This window comes from Brienomyrus brachyistius, chromosome 19 (assembly GCF_023856365.1).
Source record: "Brienomyrus brachyistius isolate T26 chromosome 19, BBRACH_0.4, whole genome shotgun sequence".
In the NCBI taxonomy this organism is placed as follows: Eukaryota; Metazoa; Chordata; class Actinopteri; order Osteoglossiformes; family Mormyridae; genus Brienomyrus; species Brienomyrus brachyistius.
The window spans coordinates 9,077,309-9,095,959 of record NC_064551.1 but is presented as its reverse complement, the minus strand read 5'-3'; the positions used below and the strand labels follow the sequence as shown (position 1 = coordinate 9,095,959).

Below are 18,651 nucleotides of genomic sequence, written 5' to 3'. Positions count from 1 at the left end.
AGCCCATCTGGGGGCTGGCAGAGGAAGTCCAATGAGCAAGATGGCGAACTCCCTGTTCAAACTGTCCTAATTTTAACATTTGAGTCTCAATGTGGAGGGCAGGCAGATGAAGGCAGGCTGGTGCTGCTTCTGATGGAACAGTGAAAGCAGCAGACTATACTGGATAGACGTCACAGGCAGATGGTTCAGCAGGTCGGAAAGATGCCACAGGTAGCGGAAATAAAATGTGCAGTTAGCCAAAGTAGGGGAGACTAGAGGCAGAATAAACAGGTGAGTGCAATGTGTAAGCTCTGAGAGGCAGGTGGGAACTCCGGCATGGGGGTCCCTGAACGTCAGCACTCCAGTTCCATAAGGGAGTATGAAGCTAGAGTGACAGTTCAATTCATCCAAAACCAATGGCACTGATCCTCACCCAGCTCTGCACCTCACACTACAGGTCTAACTGGGAGTGAGCAGTTGGCTAGAGCTAAAACTGAAGTCCCTATAAGCTACACTATACGTGTGTTTTTAGTCTGGCGTTGAATATTGAGAGTGAGCCTGAATCCCGCACTTCCGCGGGAAGACCATTCCACAGCTGAGGAGCTCTGTAGGAGAAAGCTCTGTATCCTGCCGTAGCTCTTTCTACCCTAGGCACTACCAGATCTCAGAATCCTTGAAATCGAAGCAAGCAAGGAGTGTTGTGAGAGACCAGTAGATCTCTAAGGTATTCTGGTGCAAGGCCATTCAGTGCTTTATACATAGTAGCAATATTTTGGAGGCAGTCAGACTTAACTGGAAGCCAGTGAAGGGAGCATAGAACAGGGCTAATATCAATTTTTTGTGTTTGTAAAAACTGGCTGCTGCATTTTGTACTAGCTGGTGCTTATGCAGGGATGCAGATGGACACCCAGAATGGAGGGCATAGTCCAGTCTGGAAGTTATAAAAGCATGTTTTGCTTTTGCTTCTTTATGAAACGATCTTCCGAAGATGGTAGAATGCAGATCTGGTAATACTTCTTATCTGAGTATCGAAACTTAAATCTGAATCAACTAGGACACCGAGATCTCTGACCCCTGTGTTAAGCTGAGTAGGAAGATCACTAATGGTGAGGTTGTCAAACTTACTTCAAGCAGCCTTGGGTTCAACAAGCAGTACTTCTGTTTTTAGCACAAGGAAATTTTTTTTGCCATCCAACACTGGATATCTAGTGGACAGTCTTCTGACCCAGAGAGCTGTGATGCCTCATCTGGTTCAACAGATACAGTACATAAATATAACACACACACACGAATGCATATATACATACATACATATACAGTGGTGTCTTGACTTACGTGTTTAATTCGTTCCGTGACGGAGATTGTAACTCTACAATCGTACAGTATGTCAAATAATTTTTTTCCCCATTGGAATACCATTAATCAGTCCCGGATCCCCAAAAAACACCGCTGTTTTTTTGTTACATGTTTTCAAATAAGAAAAATGTGTAATATTGTATAAAAACAAAATACAATAGAAGGTACTGCAATAAACTGGTTTTATTAAGTATAATGTACAGCATTTGCCTTGGAGATCGTCACCTGAATTTTAGCCCTCAACTCAAAGCAAAAATCGGGCAAGAGACGGCTCGTATCTCAAAACGCTCGTATCTCAAAACACTCGTAAGTCAAGGTGCCACTGTATATGTGTGTGTCTAATAGAGCCCAACACCATGATTTCTGATAATGTTAGCAAGTGGTAACATATACAAAGTGAACAGTAGCGGGCCCAGCACTGATCCCTGTGGGACACCATACTTCACTTTAGTGGGCTTGGAAGATTCATTTTTCACATGGACAAACTGATAACGATCAGTTAAATAGGAGCGAAACCAAGAGAGCTGTCAGGTTAAGACCAACAACAGATTCTAGCCAAACATGGTGTACTTGAAATACAGGCAATATTTCTAAATCTCACATTGTTTGCGAATCACCAAATTACAGCAATTAACCTTCAGCCTTGCTTCTCTTAAATGGCAGGTGGAAAATAAATATTTTGGTCTCGGAAAACATAACACCAGACGCACCTCTAATGAGTGAACATCCCCGGCAAAGCCTGCGGAATCCCGCTGATGCTGGCCGGCCGTTTCTGTGCTGTGCTTCTCTTTGGAATGTGTCACATTTCCGGGTTTTGCAGTACAGCCAATCCCTGGTGTAAGAACATCCGACTTACACACAGCTAATACTTAGAAATGGACTGACATAAAGTTTATTATATTAAATTTGGGTTAAATATGTACATTCATGAAAACATTGTGTGGCTTCAGCGGTTTGTCAGTTTGAAGTACAGTGCAGTACAGTGCCTTACATTGTCGTATGTAGTAATTAATAATGTATAATTATGTACTGTATTGAATTCCTCACTTTCAAACCTCCTTTGATCTTTTTCCCCCATGTGTGATGAGTGTGTAGTGTTCAGCTTACTGCTGTAACACTGATTTCTGCACGCTGTGCATGTGTTAAAACACACAACTCTTACTGTGGAATAAATCTGCCCACCTAACATCAACCTGACGCTTGATGGCCAGAATCGTGTTCATTATGGTGCTTTATGTAACGTCTTGCTTTCACCATGATTAAACCTTCATTTATTTTAATGAATTCTTTAATAAAAGTCTATGCTGTGCTAATGTTTATGACATATTTGAATGGATGCATTGTCAGAAAAATTATGAGGTTCACTGTGAAAGCAGGAAAATTTTAATTGCCGTTCTAACAACACTCTATATTCATAGACTATTCATGAGCAGTTAATTGCGCTGCTGTGAACAAATGTGGCCTTCAGTAATATATAGAGATGCCTGGCTGTACTCTGATTCAGTTTATAAAAAGCACAGAAACCTTGCATGCTGGAAATTTTCTAAATGTGCCCCCTTTGTGTCACTAGGGGGCAGTGTTGCTGTAGTAATGTGTCACAGCCATTCAGGAAAGAATGAAAGTGAAAATCAGCACAGCCGCCTCAATAGCCATGCGATTTACACAGAAAAGTTAAAAGTCCTCATTTTGAAAATTGACTATGTTTTTAGTTGTCACTCCTGTAAGAACACGACTGTGTTTGTGTTATGCAGTTACATTTCAAAAGTCCTGTTTCATTCCAAAGTCAAAAAAATGGTCCATGTGAACTGAAGCTATTCATTGCTTATTAGACAGGCATCCTGTCCAGTGTGAATTTTGACCTTTGTCTTGTGTTTCCTGGAAGAGATCATCCACTCTGATAAAGAACAGCTTTAATAAAGGGCACCTCAGTTCCCGATTCTACTCATGGTTTGTTGAAGTTGAGCTGTTCAGAGGCTGTGAAAACAGTGAATGCCTTTATTAATGCCAGGTCAATCAAAGTCACCCAAGTCCCCTTCAGAACAATTCAGTTTTACTCTCCTGTTCAACACTGGAGTGTTATTATTCTATATATTGAAGCCAATAACGGGAGACTGCTCCCCTGCAATAATCTCAGATATTTAAAGGTCCATATACTTTTACAGAAGGTGATTTTCTGGGTAGCACTGCAGCTTTACACCTCCAGGGTTGTGGGATTGAATCGCACGCCTGCTCTGTGTGTGTGAGGCCTTTGCATGTTCACCCCTGTGTAGGTTTCCTCCCACGGTCCACAGAAATGCAGTCTGTAAGTGATCTATAATGTATAGTTGCGTGTGCCCTGCGGTGGACTGGCATCTTCTGCAGAGTGTAGCCCAGCCTCATGCCCTGGGATATCTGGGATAGGTTCCTCCATCTCCCTGACCAGGATAAGCGGTTATAAGTTGGAAGGATATATGGTTACCTTTATAGTACTGCTTATGCTGCTCACATCATCAAAATGGCTGCAGCTGGGGGCTGTAGACAGGTGCAAACACACAATCAGCTCTTCATTGATTTTCATATTTTGAGAGTGATTTATGCTCAAGTGAAAAGGAGAGCCAAACAAATGCGCAAACTGAATTCTAACTCAGGGTGTATATACCCTGTTTTCCTCTTTGTGTTTTGCAGTAGTCTGTGCAGGAAGCAGAGAACTCAAGGCTTCATAAGTCACACCGGTCTAACGATCTCGGATACGCTGACGTTAGTTTCACATCTGTGTTATTTTGACAGATGAAAAACCCCATGTTGAAGCGCTTCTGCGCCTGTAGGGAGAAAACTGGTGCGAGGAAAAAAATAAAACAACAAAAAAAAAAAAATCAACAAGCGAAGTTCCAAAGGGCTTATTTTGAAGAAGCAGACTGCATTGGTGACGAGGTCAGTGTCGCTGCTCAACATGACCCCAGAGCCATTGACAGCTGGGGCACAAAGCCTGGACTTTAATCTACGGATGCGAACGCAGACCCGAGAGAAGCAGAGCACGAGCTAATGGCTATTCTCTCCTAAAGTCATGTGCATCTCTTCCAGTGTGTGTTCCTGGGCAAGGCGCACAGTCTCACTGCACTGATTATCTCAGGAGTGTGAGTCCCAGAAATAATAAGAAGGTTCCTGCGTTCGATTCCCGCTGAGGTGTAGATCAGAAAAGAAGCATGACGACTCCACCGGCAACAAGGGTGATGGCTGATGAGCCAGACTTCCTGCAGTTTAACAACCTGGCCTGTGAAACAGCAGGGGGGAAGGTCAGTACTCATTTAGCCGACACATATGAATTTAATCAGGTCACAGTTTTTGCTTTAGCACTCCTTTCTGTAGACTTAAGTGAACTGAAAGTAAAAATCTATAGCTTTAAAAAGTGTGACACATAACTAGATTGCCGTATATATTTGTCCTTTGCTTGCTTCTTAAATGCAAATGTTAATTTAAACATTGCTGTTGTTCCAGGTGATATTTGCCACCGATGAGTGGTTTGCCCCTGGGCAGAATCTCTTAAAGGTGCAGTACATGCTTTTGGCTCAGTTTTGACTAACCCTGAAGTTCCTGTAATACGCAATGGCATGAACTTGCCATTTTTTGTATAGGTGTGGAAGAGGAATAAAATAGCCCATAGCTTTAAGAGATTCATAAGACTGATGTGTATCTCTGTCCTAGAGGGAACCTGCAAAGTTTATTGCCTCTGCCTTCACGGAGTTTGGGAAATGGATGGATGGCTGGGAGACCAGGAGAAAAAGAATCCCAGGTAGATGCTGTGTGTGATCGGAAGGTTGCTGGTTTACATCCCCGGGTTCAGATAAAAACACCTGCTATATAAATTGAAAGTAGATATAGAGACTATCTAGTTCATCCAGTCTCACCACCCATTCAGATCTCATATAGCTGTTTAGCTTTCTATATCAGAAAAGAGGACAGTTCGTTTCCTGGGGATTAGTGTCTTCCTATTCCCATTATAAAATGCAGGTCTTGTTTGTGCATTTCCATGCTCTAATCAGAGCCGGACAGCATTCTTTATCTCACCATTCATCAAAGCTTTGTGTCGACTGAGGTTCATTTTGTGCCTGTTGTGGGTGGTGTGTAACTTTGTGGGTTAGGACGGTGTGCTTGTGAGCAGAAGGTCGCTGGTTCAATCCTGTGGTTGGCAGAGTAGTCAGGTCAGGGATGGGCCCTTGAGTCTCTTAGCCAGGGAGAAAGGCTCCTGTGGTGCCTGACAAATGGGTGACCCTGCCTTCTGACTCCGAGGTTCACGCTCAACCTGTGTACGTGTCTCAAAAGAGAGTAAGAGGGGATGTGTGGAAATGACAGAATCCATCTATACCTGTACAGATGCCAAATGAAGTATAGTCTCTGCTTAAAGTTTTAACATCTGGGAGCCAGGAGTCTTACATATTCCTAGAATGAGCATCGCACCTTCCAAGAGCTCTGACTGTGTCTAATCACGTCTCCCTGGAAGGGCACGATTGGTGCATCATCCAGCTGGGAATCCCAGGAGTCGTACACGGATTCGACGTGGACTCTTCCTTCTTCACGGGAAACCACGCCCCCTCTGTGTCCATTCAGGCTGCCTGTGTGGGGACAGGTGACCAGTTCCATCATGCATTTCATCTTTCTGTTAATTGTAATTGTAAACAAAATTCAATCTTCTCAGTGGGCACCATAAAAGACATCTATACTGTATATAATGGCTGCTTCAGGTCACTGTAGTTAAATGACAAGGGTTAATCTCACATAATGTTCAGATGGATAATACTAAGGGTAAGCTGCTGAAGGCTACTGACCTGGGGCGATCCTAGGATTTTTTAAGGGGGTGGGCGTAAGAGGAACCATGCCTCATAGAGAGGGGCCATCCTTTCTGTTAGCCAATGATATGCTTTAAATCAGTGAGTGACTGGGAGATTTCACTCTGGGGACCAATCAGCTTTCAGCTGGGACTAGTACCCCTCTATATACATCACTGCTATTGATTATCAGTGTTTGTCCTATGGTGGTGGCATTGTGGTGCAGTGGTTAGCACTGTCACCTCACACCTCTGGGACCCGGGTTTGAGTCTCCGCCTGGGTCACGTGTGTGGAGTTTGCATGTTCTCCCCATGTAGTCGTGGGGTTTCCTCCAGGTACTCCGGTTTTCCCTCACAGTCCAAAAACATCCTAAGGCTATTTGGAGTGACCCATAGTTGTGCGTGGTGTGTGAATGTGCCCTGCGATGGGTTGGTGCCCCATCCTGGGCTGTTCCCTGCATTGTGTCCATAGCCCCTGAGATGAGCTCCAGACCCTCCGCATCCCTGAATAGGATAAGCGGTTTCTGAAAAATGGATGGATGTTTGTCCCATTGAATCATAGACCCGGGTTTGCTGGGGAATGTAGTCTTTCTCTTTGAACTTACATGCCTGCCGAAAGCAGAGCTGAACAGATTGCCTGTGAGTTTGCACATCAGTCCATCCCACATTAATGAAGCTTTAAACTCTGTAATTGGCTTTTATCGAGCCGCCTCCCTTTTAATCCCACATCGTGCTGCTTCCCGCCTGACTTAGACGGCCTGCCCCCGCCGCTGCAGAGATCTGAGGCTGACCGCACCGGCACAGCAGCTACGCAGGAGGAGTTTGAAGCTGTCGCCGTGGTGAGTGTGTTCTCCATGCAGCTGCTCCGGTAACCAAAGCCAAACAGAAGTTCCTATCATATTAAACATACACTATGTAGACAAAAGTATTGTGACACCTGGCCATTACTCCTACAGGAACTTTTATGACGTCCCGTTCTAAATCCTTAGGCATCAGTATGGAGTTGGTCCCCCCTTTTGCAGCTATAACAGTTGCCACTCTTCTTCGAAGACTTTCCACAAGATTTTGGAGTGTGTCTGTAGGAATTTTTACCCATTTATCCAAAAGAGCATTTGTGAGGTCAGGCACTGATGTTGCATGTGAAGGCCTGGCTCACAGTCTCCGTTCTAGTTCATCCCAATGGTGTTTCATGGGATTGAGTTCGGGACTCTGTGTCATATTCTTCCACACCAAACTCACCCAACCATCTTTATGGAGCTTGCTTTGTGCACTGGGACACAGTCATGCTGGGATAGAAGAGGGCCTTCCTTCCCCAAACTGTACCCACAAATTTGGAAGCATAGAACTGCCCACAATGTCTTGGTTTGCTGAGGCGTTAAGATTTCCCTTCACTGGAACTAAGGGGACTCGTCCAACCCCTGAAAAACAACCCCATACCATTATCTCTCCTCCACTGAATTTTACAGTTGGCACATTGCAGTCAGGGAGGTATCGTTCTCCTAACATCCGCTAAACTCAGACTCACTCATCAGACTGCCATACAGAGAAGCGTGATTCATCACCCCATAGAACACCTTTCTACTGTTCCAGACTTTACCACTCCAAGAGTCTGGACAGAAAACACTTCAAAACATACAGATGCAAATGTACTGTTCACTGATAAAAGTACTTCACGAATTCAAAATTATTATAAGCATTATTATTATGTTAAATGGCATTTTAAGGTTACCCATGGTGTGACTGAGCGTGCAAGTATGTGCCCTCCCATCTCATCCAGTGCACCCCCAGCCGTCTGCCCTGCAATGCTTAGGACAGGTTGCAGTCCCCCCTGCGATCCTGAGAACGATGAGGCTCGATGATGGATGGAAGTTAGCTGACCACATTATTAGATAACGCAGTTATTTGGTTGGTCTACTGTTTAGCGACTTGATTGGCTGTGTTCACTTAGATGTTTCTAGTGTGTGATTCATTGTTAATGGTCGATCTAAAAACCACAATGTACGAGCAGCACAAACACTGCAGGCCAAATTACCCTGACTAAAACAGTTACCTGAGGGAAGATATATCAATAAACAAACACAGCATGGCGATTCGAACCAAGCAATTAAAAGCCAACAGGTGCGTTCATTTAAGCACAAATTTGGAAAGACTAAAATTGAACAGCTAGCTCATTATTACAAATGTGCTGTTGTGAGTTAATGGTGTGATGACCTTGATTGACAGCTGCGGTCAGAGGCGTGGGAGGAGCTCGTCCCGGTGTCCGACCTGCGGCCCGGATTCGCCGACACCTGTCACAATTACTTCTCCGTCTGCTGCTTGCGCAGAGTCACCCACCTTCGGCTGAATGTGTTTCCTGGTACCTCCACTCACCCCACTCTACAGCTCGCTCTCCTCAAACAGCTCCGAGCTAAGTGGGTCACATGACCCCACAAACCAGGAGCAGAGTCCTGTATTTGCTTTTAATATGGCTTGATAACAAATTGAAAATGTTAATTAATTTCAGTGCGCCACAGTAATATAATTACAAAATAACATAATAGCTTCTTGAAGTGGCAGACTTTGCTAACTGGCACTCAACCCAAAGGCTTACCCACCTCCTCATGTTCCCCCCACGCATGTGTCCCCAACCCCGCCATCGCTGCACAAGAATTTCACTGTGTGCCTCAGAACACGTGACAATAAAGCTCGAAACTTCAACTTGAAGCCTTACTTAGGTTTACACAGTACAGTCTGACCCCTCTGCAGTGCGACTTTCCTCTATATCGTGGGGTTGAAATAAGAGATTAAATGGGAATTTTCTTGAGAGTTTTGTGAAAGCTGCAGACGACATGCAAAGCCCAGCAGACAACAAACAAAAGGTTTAGTTAAGTCATAAATGATTACAATGTATGTACCGAGCCAGTTTAGGGGCCTAGCATGTTTACGGCAGAATCTTGCAGTGATCTCGCTGTGATCTTTGTATCTGACTTTTCTTGGTATCTTGTATCTTTTCGCTTTGCTCCGCTCACCAAGGGGAGCAAAACATTTTGCGTGATTTTTTGAGATCGCCGGGGACCTGTGCTGATAACCGCCATGAAGTGGAAGGGTCGACTGTAATTGTAAACCAAATTTAATGTTCTCAGTAGGCGCCATAATAGACAGCTGTACATAATGGCTTCTTCATCCACCACTGCTGATGGTCCCTGAGCTTCTTCAGCTCAGTGAGGCTGTGCCTTGGTGTGTGTGTGCAGATGGAGGGATTGCTCGATTAAGGGTGTATGGCATCGGGCAAAGGGACTGGAGCTCTGTCTCCAACCAGGAGCGAGTGGACCTCGTAGCGATGGCCAATGGGGGAGTGTGTCTTGGATACAGTGACGCCCACTTTGGACACCCACGCAACATGATAGGTAGGAGAAGATCGCCTCCCTCGCTGATGGCCACGTCTGAACGACCACGTAAGGCTTATCGAGCCAGACACCCGCATCCTATAAAAGCCCAGGAAATCCCTTATCTCAGACTGGAATAATGGTTTGTTTTTCGGATTTCAAAGGCCAGATTAGTAGTAGCTAGTAGTAACTAGCTGGAACCAAAACAAGGGAAAGAACTTTTGATCATCTCTTTCATCCTTGAATGAAAAGTTGCCTTAAAAATGTACATAGATTTGACCAAACAGCAAAGTTAAATACTTAATTCCATCAAAAACGCTTCTTCAGATAAAATAAGAGAAAATAACTTCTAGTTCTAAGTTCAGGAGTAGTTCTGGAATAGACCACAAAACAAACCAGTAGAAGAAGTCATGCATTTTGCTCGCAGCCCTTGTCAGTTGTGCTCGTTAACTCATAGGTGACATGTGTTCGCATTTTGACTTGACAGGTTTGGGGAGGGCTGCCAATATGGGAGATGGATGGGAGACGGCAAGGCGTCTGGACAGGCCCAGAATACTACAGGTCACCCAGTGTGGGGGTGGGGGGGGGCCTACAGCACATAGTCAGCTTGACTTCAAGAGCAAACATCTACTTTATCTGCTTTGAAATGTCAGTGTGGTTTGGTGGATGGATGTGCAGACTGAATCAGCACAAACACAGAGTCACTGTCCTTCAGAAATGCCTGTATGATTAGCCCTGCCTAGCTGTTTGTCTCTGATTACGTCACGCTTCACCCTTTGATAGACTCATGTCATGTGATCCCTTTCAGACCAATGAGACGGGAGCTCTGCAGGTGCCCGGCAGCGAGTGGGCAGTATTCCGCCTGGGACACCCCGGGGTCATCAGCCTCATTGAGATTGACACCAACCATTTCAAAGGTGATGAGAGCGGCGTATGTAGACGCTTCTCGCCTTCACACATGCGTGACTGATCTGCTACCGTTACGTGACCCATGCAGGAAACTTCCCAGACTGGTGTAAGATTGAGGCCTGTCAGCTGACCCACGAGGAGGAGGAACAGCACATTAAGCGAAAATGGAGGAGTGATGGCGGCTGCCTGTGGAGGGTGCTCCTGTCCCAGCGGAAGGTGTGGCGCTCAGGACATTAGACAAGGGCGGGACCACAGGGGCACAAGGCCCCAGCTGAATGCTTATAGGCTGCGGAGTGCCTCCTCACCTGTCATTCACTAATTCACAACATATGATTGGCCAATCGTATGGTTGACACTAGTTGTGTTCCCCGGCATAATGTTTCAGACAGCTGCGAAGGCAGCATGTAGTGCATAACACAGCCGGCATGACAGACATCAAGCTGCAGGTCAGTAAGTCAACAGAAAAAGCGGGATGTTCTCAGTTTAAGTGCCTTCACTTCACACATTTACTCTCCTCTTCTTCATGTGGATTAACAAGTGCGCCTGAGTAAGACGAGACGATTCTTTGGTCAGCTGCCAGTGCCGCGCAGCCAATACTGCCGATGTAACCAAAGCTTCTTAATCACATCTTGAGGAAAAAAATGACAAGACCATTACATGGATCCATTGTAAAGACATTAGGTGGAGCACAGCGGATCTGGTTTGGGCTTTAAAACACTTGGGGAACTCTGCCATGTAACGTACCCCTCAACGCAGTGGGGAACAACATGAGAACACGATGCGGTGAAAAAAGAGCCTAGACCTCAAGCCCAGGGAACGTCACTGAGATGATTCAACCGCCAGAATTACCCCTTTTCAGTAGGGAGCCTTACTGCTCCATTCAAGGAGGAATATAGCGTTACACTTAGCCATGTGCAGTTGGTGGAAATGGGGACGTATTTCACGGCCTCTCACTCTTCTCTGTTCCAGCTGAAACCTCACCACAGGCACTGCTTCTCTGGAGATACCCTGCAGCCGACGGAGGTGGTCACACACGTACGCCTGATCATCGCCCCCGATGGGGGCGTTAGCAGGATGCACCTCTGGGGTCACCCAAGGCCACTCCTCAGACCCCCTGGCAGTAAACTGTGAACCGTCTGACAGCTACCTGGCCGCCTGACAGTCCAGCAAAGCACCGGATAGCAGTAATGGGAGAAAGGAGGCTTTCGGAGGCTGATACAGCACTTACAAATGCTGCCCCGTCTAGCCCAAAGGGGACCCGACATTAGGCGCTGGGAGAAAGGGAAGGGTCTGGAAAATCGGCCTCCAGTCAGGGATTAAACTTGCGGACACAATACTGGGCTTTAAAACATGCGGGGAAATTATCAGGTCTCTGTAAGGTTAATAATCATTTAATCATTGTACATTCATTTGATTGTGAAAGAAGTGAAATAACTAACCTCACAATGTCTACATATATAAATTAAAGATTATTTTTGTGATGCTTCAGTTTTGAAAATGCTTACAATAAGCACATTGAATTTGAATACAATATTTAAAGCAGCCTGCTAATGATGTTTTATGTCATTATTGGAATATAAAGATTGATTGTCTTTCTCCATCTGGTATGACTTAGGGGTCTTGTTTGAAAGTAAGAGAAAAGCTCACATTTCTATCTGACTTTCTCTCTTTCTTGTGGTCCTGTTGATTCGCAGACGTCACCTGCAAAGGTCACTCTGCCTCCTGTCAGACAGACTGACCCCCGCTTTCACTTCACAGCCCCAGGCTTCCTTATGTGTCATTTAGCAGCGACCGATGAAAACTGCATTGCATCATGTTCAGTAATGGAGACTTTAAATACCCATCGCATAAAACGTCTAAGTGCAATCTGAATAGTCCCAGGAGGCACCAGCGCTTGACTAATGGTGCAATACATTATGGGTTCAATTGAGCAGAGAATTACATGTCTTAAGCAAAGAAATAAAAATCCATTGAGAAGAAAGATTCATCCATTTGAAGTAAATTCTACTCATACAATGCTGATGCTGAGAGATCTGGAACTTCAATACCAGGCAAGACTCAATCAACAGCCCATCACATTAAAAGGCTGTTACAGTATGAGCCTGCAGGCTCCTCCCTGTCACAACTGAAGACAGGATCGAAGACTGAAGCCATGCTGGGAGTATTCTGTCCATTAGACAACGCCTCCAAATATGATCGTAGATTTCACTGTTCTTTTCCATAAACATTTCTTCTGTATTTTGCTAAATTCATAATATTTTATGTTTCTCGGCTCATGATGACATCTCGAAGCACTGAGAGTTCTTTTCTGCAGAAGTGAGCATTATCTATTGATGCTGCAGTACAGTTGCTCTTTCAGATAAGCAGGTGGATCATTTCAACTTTATGTTTCAGTTGGGCCTCAGCTGAAGGTTGGCTCAGATATTGGGGTCTGCGTGGCTTTAGTGAGAAAAGAAACACTTATATAATGATTGTGCAGAAGAAGGAGAAACAGGTGAACAGGGTGGGTCCATAACTTACCCCCCGCCACCCCCGAGCTTTTCAAATAAATTTCCCTCACTCCCTGCATACACTGTTTTCACGAACATTCTACCATACAGTACTATTACGATCTGTGGTGGATGAGCAGACAGGGAGCGGCGAAGGATGAGGCAGGTAGGAGAAATAGCGGGACAACAGGGTTTTTTCGGGGGAGACGTGGAGGAACATTACACCACATGACATCAATTACCGACCACCAACAGAGGAAGACATGGACTGACATACAGGAGACAAGCCAAAATAACTGGGAACAGCTGGGCACAATCGGGGAAGCACACGTGGATGATGAGGGGGCGTGGCACACACGAGGACTGGACACGCAGGTCATGACACATACCAAGTTTACGAACAGTACAAATTGGTCATTTGATGTCTAGTAATCTTTTTACATGTAATTTCATTCAATTCTGAAAATGGTATAAACCTACTTTGCTGAACAGGCCCCAAAACACAGCAAGATGTGCAGTTGTGTGTTGTAACATTTTGACATCAAAGCATTTTGCCATCAAAATTGTTTTGGGGATTTCAGACGGCAGGTGTAAAGGTCTGCGAATGACAAATGGGGCGATGTCAAAACCTGCCCCACATACGTTTGAAAAATGATGTCATCTACCTAGAGGCCTGGACATTGGGTCTTGGGAAACCTTAAGTGAGTGATAGATCTTAGTCCAGCTCGGATACTGACTCCACTATTAAACTGGGAAAGAGTAATGGTCACGGTTATGGTTACAGGAAGGTTGCACCTCCCAACAGGAGCAGTTTGCACTTAGGTAGGCCAAGGTCCATGCTTTTGCTGGGCCCAAGAACCTTCTTCTGAAGATGGTTACAAGTACCCATATAAATATCTGTATTTTTGAGAATAAGAACCAACTATCAAAAACATACTTATCAGGAATTTGGGGAACTAAATCCTTCTTGCTTTATACAGAAAGATCCTCATTTAAAGATCCTGCTTTTACTGAAAACGTGATGATGCTTAGATGTCTATAGTCAAAGAAAGAGAAGTATCTTAATATTCATACTTCTGTCTCGAAGACTTTTGTCATAATTGACCATGACCTTTTATCTATACTTTCAATTTCTCCATGCCTCCTTTTGTCATTTTGTTATTTTGCCCTGTGACGTCCTTATTGATCTATCGTCCATGTCACTTATAAGATCATGTTGGTACTCCCTTCTCTATCCTCTGATGAGCTTATTCTCTTTTTTGTCACAGTCATCAGTCCTTCTTTATGCCTCTTTTTGCCGGTGGTCAGCCAGCTATTTACTGGGTGTGACCCCATTGCTTTAGGGAGTGTCTGTTATTGTGTGGTCACCTGTACCCGAAGGACCTTGATACTCCTGTAGCTGTAGTGGATACCCAGAAAAAGCCCTTGGAGGAACAGTGCCACCTGGAGGGAGACGTTTTAATTACGTTTGCATAACGAAGCTACATGGACACGTGTCCCTCTGTCCCCTGTGCTGTCCTGTATGTGTGTGTGTGCTGTGTTTTACTTAACTACTGTTAATTTTAACTGTTAAAATGCTCCTCTCTTCGCCGTTGTGTCCATTGTGTTTTTCTTTGACTAGTAAAAAGGTCAGTAAACCAGAAAAAAATTTATATATCGGAATGAGTAATATGTGGAATGAATAAATGAGATAATAACCTGTTACACAGAGATCCTCAGATCCAGCACAGCGTATTAAAAAGCCACTAAGAGAATATTGTTTTGTGACATTAAGGATCTATCAGGTGTCCTTATGAGCAGATTCTACAGTAAGAGGGCAGAGTCACTTTTGAAAATGGCCATCTCCCATCCTGCTATGTTCTCCTAGATAAACAGGGAAATCGCTGTTTGAGCAGCCAGCATCATGTCAGTCTCCATAAGTCACATGATAACCATAATCTCATTTACCAATCGGGTTTCAGGAAATTACCCAAATGTTCTTTTTTTTTTTTTTCCTCCTAGGGTCATTGGAGGATGAAGGTGATCAGTTACAGGAGATTGTGGTAATGCATGTGGATGTGCGGATGTCACAGAGGTAGTAAGGAGAAGGCAGCCAGACTGTCGATGCTCAGCTAAGGATGCTCAGGAACCCTGAGAGAGGGAGTACTGGACGGGGTCTTTGAGCTGCACAGTGGTCTTTGTAAAGCACCTACCAGCAGTATATGTCCATAAAGAATTACAGCTTCACATTAATGTGAACATTCATATTACTCATGTGATTCTTTGTAAACTAGCTTTAAGTATCTATTTTTTTCTGATGAAAGATTAAAGAAACAGGTTTAGACAAATGGAGCCGAAATTTCCCTAAGACTAGGAGAACTTTTGCCAATGAGCTATTTTCAGGGCAATAATCTGTCCAGTGCTTCAGTGAATGTAGCCGACATAAATAAATCTGCTTCAGGGTTCTTGCATTAGTGTATCTGAGAAATGTCACGATCATATTCCTCATTCGTACATAGAAATGACCCGAGTCTCTCACACCACCAATGAAAGTTTTCGAGAGACAGCTCTGTTCCGGCTTGTATTTAAATCTGTGGAGGATAGTCTTCTGCATATAGACCTGAATAACTGATGCGACCCGCTTTAAGATGCAACATTCCTATATCATAACAGTTACATGTAAGGCATTCTCCATTGGGTTATACACAGGATCTAGGCAGCGTTTAGGGTTCTTTGGCATTATGAAGCCAGAGAGAATAGGCCAAATGGATCCAAATGATTCCACTCACTGATGATGAAGAGTAGACCAACTGTGGTTCACAAGACAGGTTAGGATGTGTATTAAATCTGTTTTGAAGTTCCCCTGAGTAGTCTGGTCATCTATGCCCTGCTAATTACACTGCAGTGCCTGGATGATTGTAAATGTGAGTAATTGATGTGTGCTTTGTTTTGCATTTATTCACCAGAAGGGGGAGACAGTAACTCATTTATTTTAGCATACCTGATTCATGGTAATCTAGCACTGTCCTGTTGACGACCTCCTGCAAACCCATATCTCACTCTCTCTCGGGATGTTTACCTGGACCTTTGTTAGCCTTCCTCAGATGAAATACATTTCTTGAAACAACTTTTTACCCATCTGACACTTTCATCAAAATACAGCTTTTAAAGCATTTAATTTGACATTTTCCAAAGGTAATCTGATTTATCGTTGCCCGGTTCTTCTGGAAGCTGCTCTTGCCTTTGGTGATTGTGTTTTCCCACTGAGACAAAATCGCAGCCCACGTCAGTCTCTGCGCCGCGGTCTCAGGTATTTTCAGTGAAGTGTGACGCTAGTGTATTCCATCCGGCATTTTACCGCCACTATTGTAGCATGTTCCCAAAATTTCCTGGAGGCTTAGCGAAGCTATAGGTGAAACACAGTAGTTGAAAGCAAGGGACTATAAATGTGAACTGCCTTGCAGTGCAATAACGTGAGCGGGTTTGCTAGATGAAGCAGACCGAGTCTAAATGTCACCTAAGGGTCTGCAGTATCTAGCAAACCATTTCAGCTTTATCTAACTTTACAGGCACCCAGGCAAATTCAGCCCAGGGTCTGAATTTTTAATGTCAGAAACTCACCGGGGGTCCGTGAAATTCAAAGGAACCTCAACAAACATTGCTTTTGCATTTGAAAGAATGCAACTAATACATATCCTGCAATTCCCCCGGTTTTGCAGTTGCAGATGAACCGGCATCGTTGCCTGAAGTGCATTCTTGCAAAACGCACACACAGGATAGCTACATTTCCCAGGCTGCCTTTTGCACAAGTCAGCCTACAGTCCCGAAAGACACACAAAAAAAAAATAAAAAAATCAAACGACGTCTAGTTCAGTCTTCCAGTACCTGGCGAGCAAAATATATCTCAACTTGCTTCTTCTGCGTGTACAGTACATGTGTCGTCTGTGGAAACATTAACTTTCTTTCCCTCTCTCTATGTTGATCCAGAACATTCCCGTCTACATCAGTCTATACTGTCTGCCAGTGAGAGAATCCCTGGAAGCATGTTTGGATTTTCTTGGTTTTATATGGTCTGTTGAAGAAGACGGAAGGCATTAAAAATTGGTGTGCGGCCCATTTCATCAATAAATGATTAGCGTGTTAGAGCAGATTTCAGCATTGGGAGAGCAGCTGGGAGGGGGCGGGGTGAACAACCAAGGACCAAAAAAACAAAAAAAAACCAAGGAAAAATATGAGCTAGAGGTGTGTACATGTTATGCTGCCTGAAGAACAAGAGGGATGTATTGCTGTCCGGGCTTATTTTTGTTCTCTCCACTTTGCAGTTTCTCCGTAACTCCTACAAAGGCTTTTATATTTACCGTGAAAGAATGTAAACAAATTCTGCTCACCTCAGTCCTCCATCCGTTAGCGGATCTGACTGTTGGGGCCTGTTGTAAATGTGATGTAATGGCCTGTTGGTAGACAGTTCTGTCTGTAAGAGAGTGCTGGTTTCACTGTTAGATCAGTCTTCACCATAGTCATTGTTATTTATGTTCTTCATTCACCTTCTGTCAACTCAGGCCTGACAAACACATGAATGATGTGTGTGTGTGTGTGTGTGTATATATATATATATATATATATATACATACACACACACATATATATATATATATATATGCAAATTGCAGCCTCGTTCTTCCATGTTTGTCATTAATGATGGGCTTCTTCCTTGCTATATGGTACTACAGTCCTGCTTCTAGGAGCCTGACACAAACTGTCCTAGCTGTGCATCTCAGACCTGCACTTAATGTCTCCCATTGCTTTAGAAGGTCACTTGATGTCATCCTACCGTTCAAGAGAAATTGTCAGATAAGTTGACTGGCATTAGAAAGTCGCTTCTGCCCTCTACCTGCCTAGTTTCTGGTCATTCCCAGGGTCTTCATCTGCTCCACCTTATCCTTCTGTACTGCTGTCATTGAAATTTTGGGCCTAGAAGCAACTTGCTGCTCAGTATAGCCTTCTGCCAGCGGAACCAGGATTAAAACAAAATTTAAAAATGCAGATTTTTTAAAAAATATAGAGTAGTCTCTTAATTTTTTTCCATAGATGTATGTTTAACAGTGTTAAGTGTAATGCAGAATTATTTCAGTGGAAAACTCAATGAAATTCTAAGCGAAACTAGAAGAAATTCTGCACGTCTTAAGCAGCTTAACGTTAAGGCTTCTTGTTTTTCTTGTATACTTATTTTCATGATGTTTTTAAATGTTTAACTTGTTGCTGACACAGTGGACCTTTGATGGTTTCACCAATGAGAGCAGTGATGATGGAGTTTACTGGTGAGGCCAGATGAATGACCTCACCTACACTGATGGGGTGCGCGGGTGGGGGGGGGGTGCAGTGCTGACATTCATAGCCGCAATGCTTCACACAGCTTGTGAGTCCTGTCCACCACACTGCGTCTTTGTCCGACTCCGACCTCTTTGTCCTATACTGTGTGCTCATTTTTCCCAAGAGATGGTGCAGCTTTTTGAAACTTCTGTCATTTTTCATGTTAAACCTCAATGCCTAAATGTCCCAAGACCTCTTTTTTTACCAGCTTTCATCATTTGTTTTTCTTGAAATGGGTTTAGAAGTCAGTTATTGGTGGGAACTGTGCATGAGGAGGTTTTGAAAGGAAGTCAACCCAGCATGTGGGGCTCCTCAGCAGCAACACAATAGGAGCAGGTCTGTACAATCGCACAGCGCTGCCGTGGATTTCACCTGTCCTGGCCAAAAGCTGTCACACGAAATA

At 44.1% G+C, this 18,651-nt stretch overlaps 1 protein-coding gene across 1 annotated transcript; it reads left to right on the top strand.

Moving 5' to 3' along the window:
- The first annotated feature begins 4,112 nt into the window (after positions 1 to 4,112).
- Positions 4,113 to 11,961, top strand: allc (allantoicase). The gene is made up of 11 exons (XM_048985179.1): positions 4,113 to 4,607; positions 4,810 to 4,860; positions 5,017 to 5,104; positions 5,813 to 5,938; positions 6,890 to 6,975; positions 8,360 to 8,492; positions 9,367 to 9,522; positions 9,989 to 10,062; positions 10,310 to 10,418; positions 10,499 to 10,626; positions 11,380 to 11,961. The coding sequence occupies exons 1-11, from the start codon at positions 4,518 to 4,520 to the stop codon at positions 11,539 to 11,541; spliced, it is 1,203 nt and encodes a 400-aa protein (XP_048841136.1). The 5' UTR covers positions 4,113 to 4,517; the 3' UTR covers positions 11,542 to 11,961.
- The last annotated feature ends 6,690 nt before the right edge of the window (positions 11,962 to 18,651 follow it).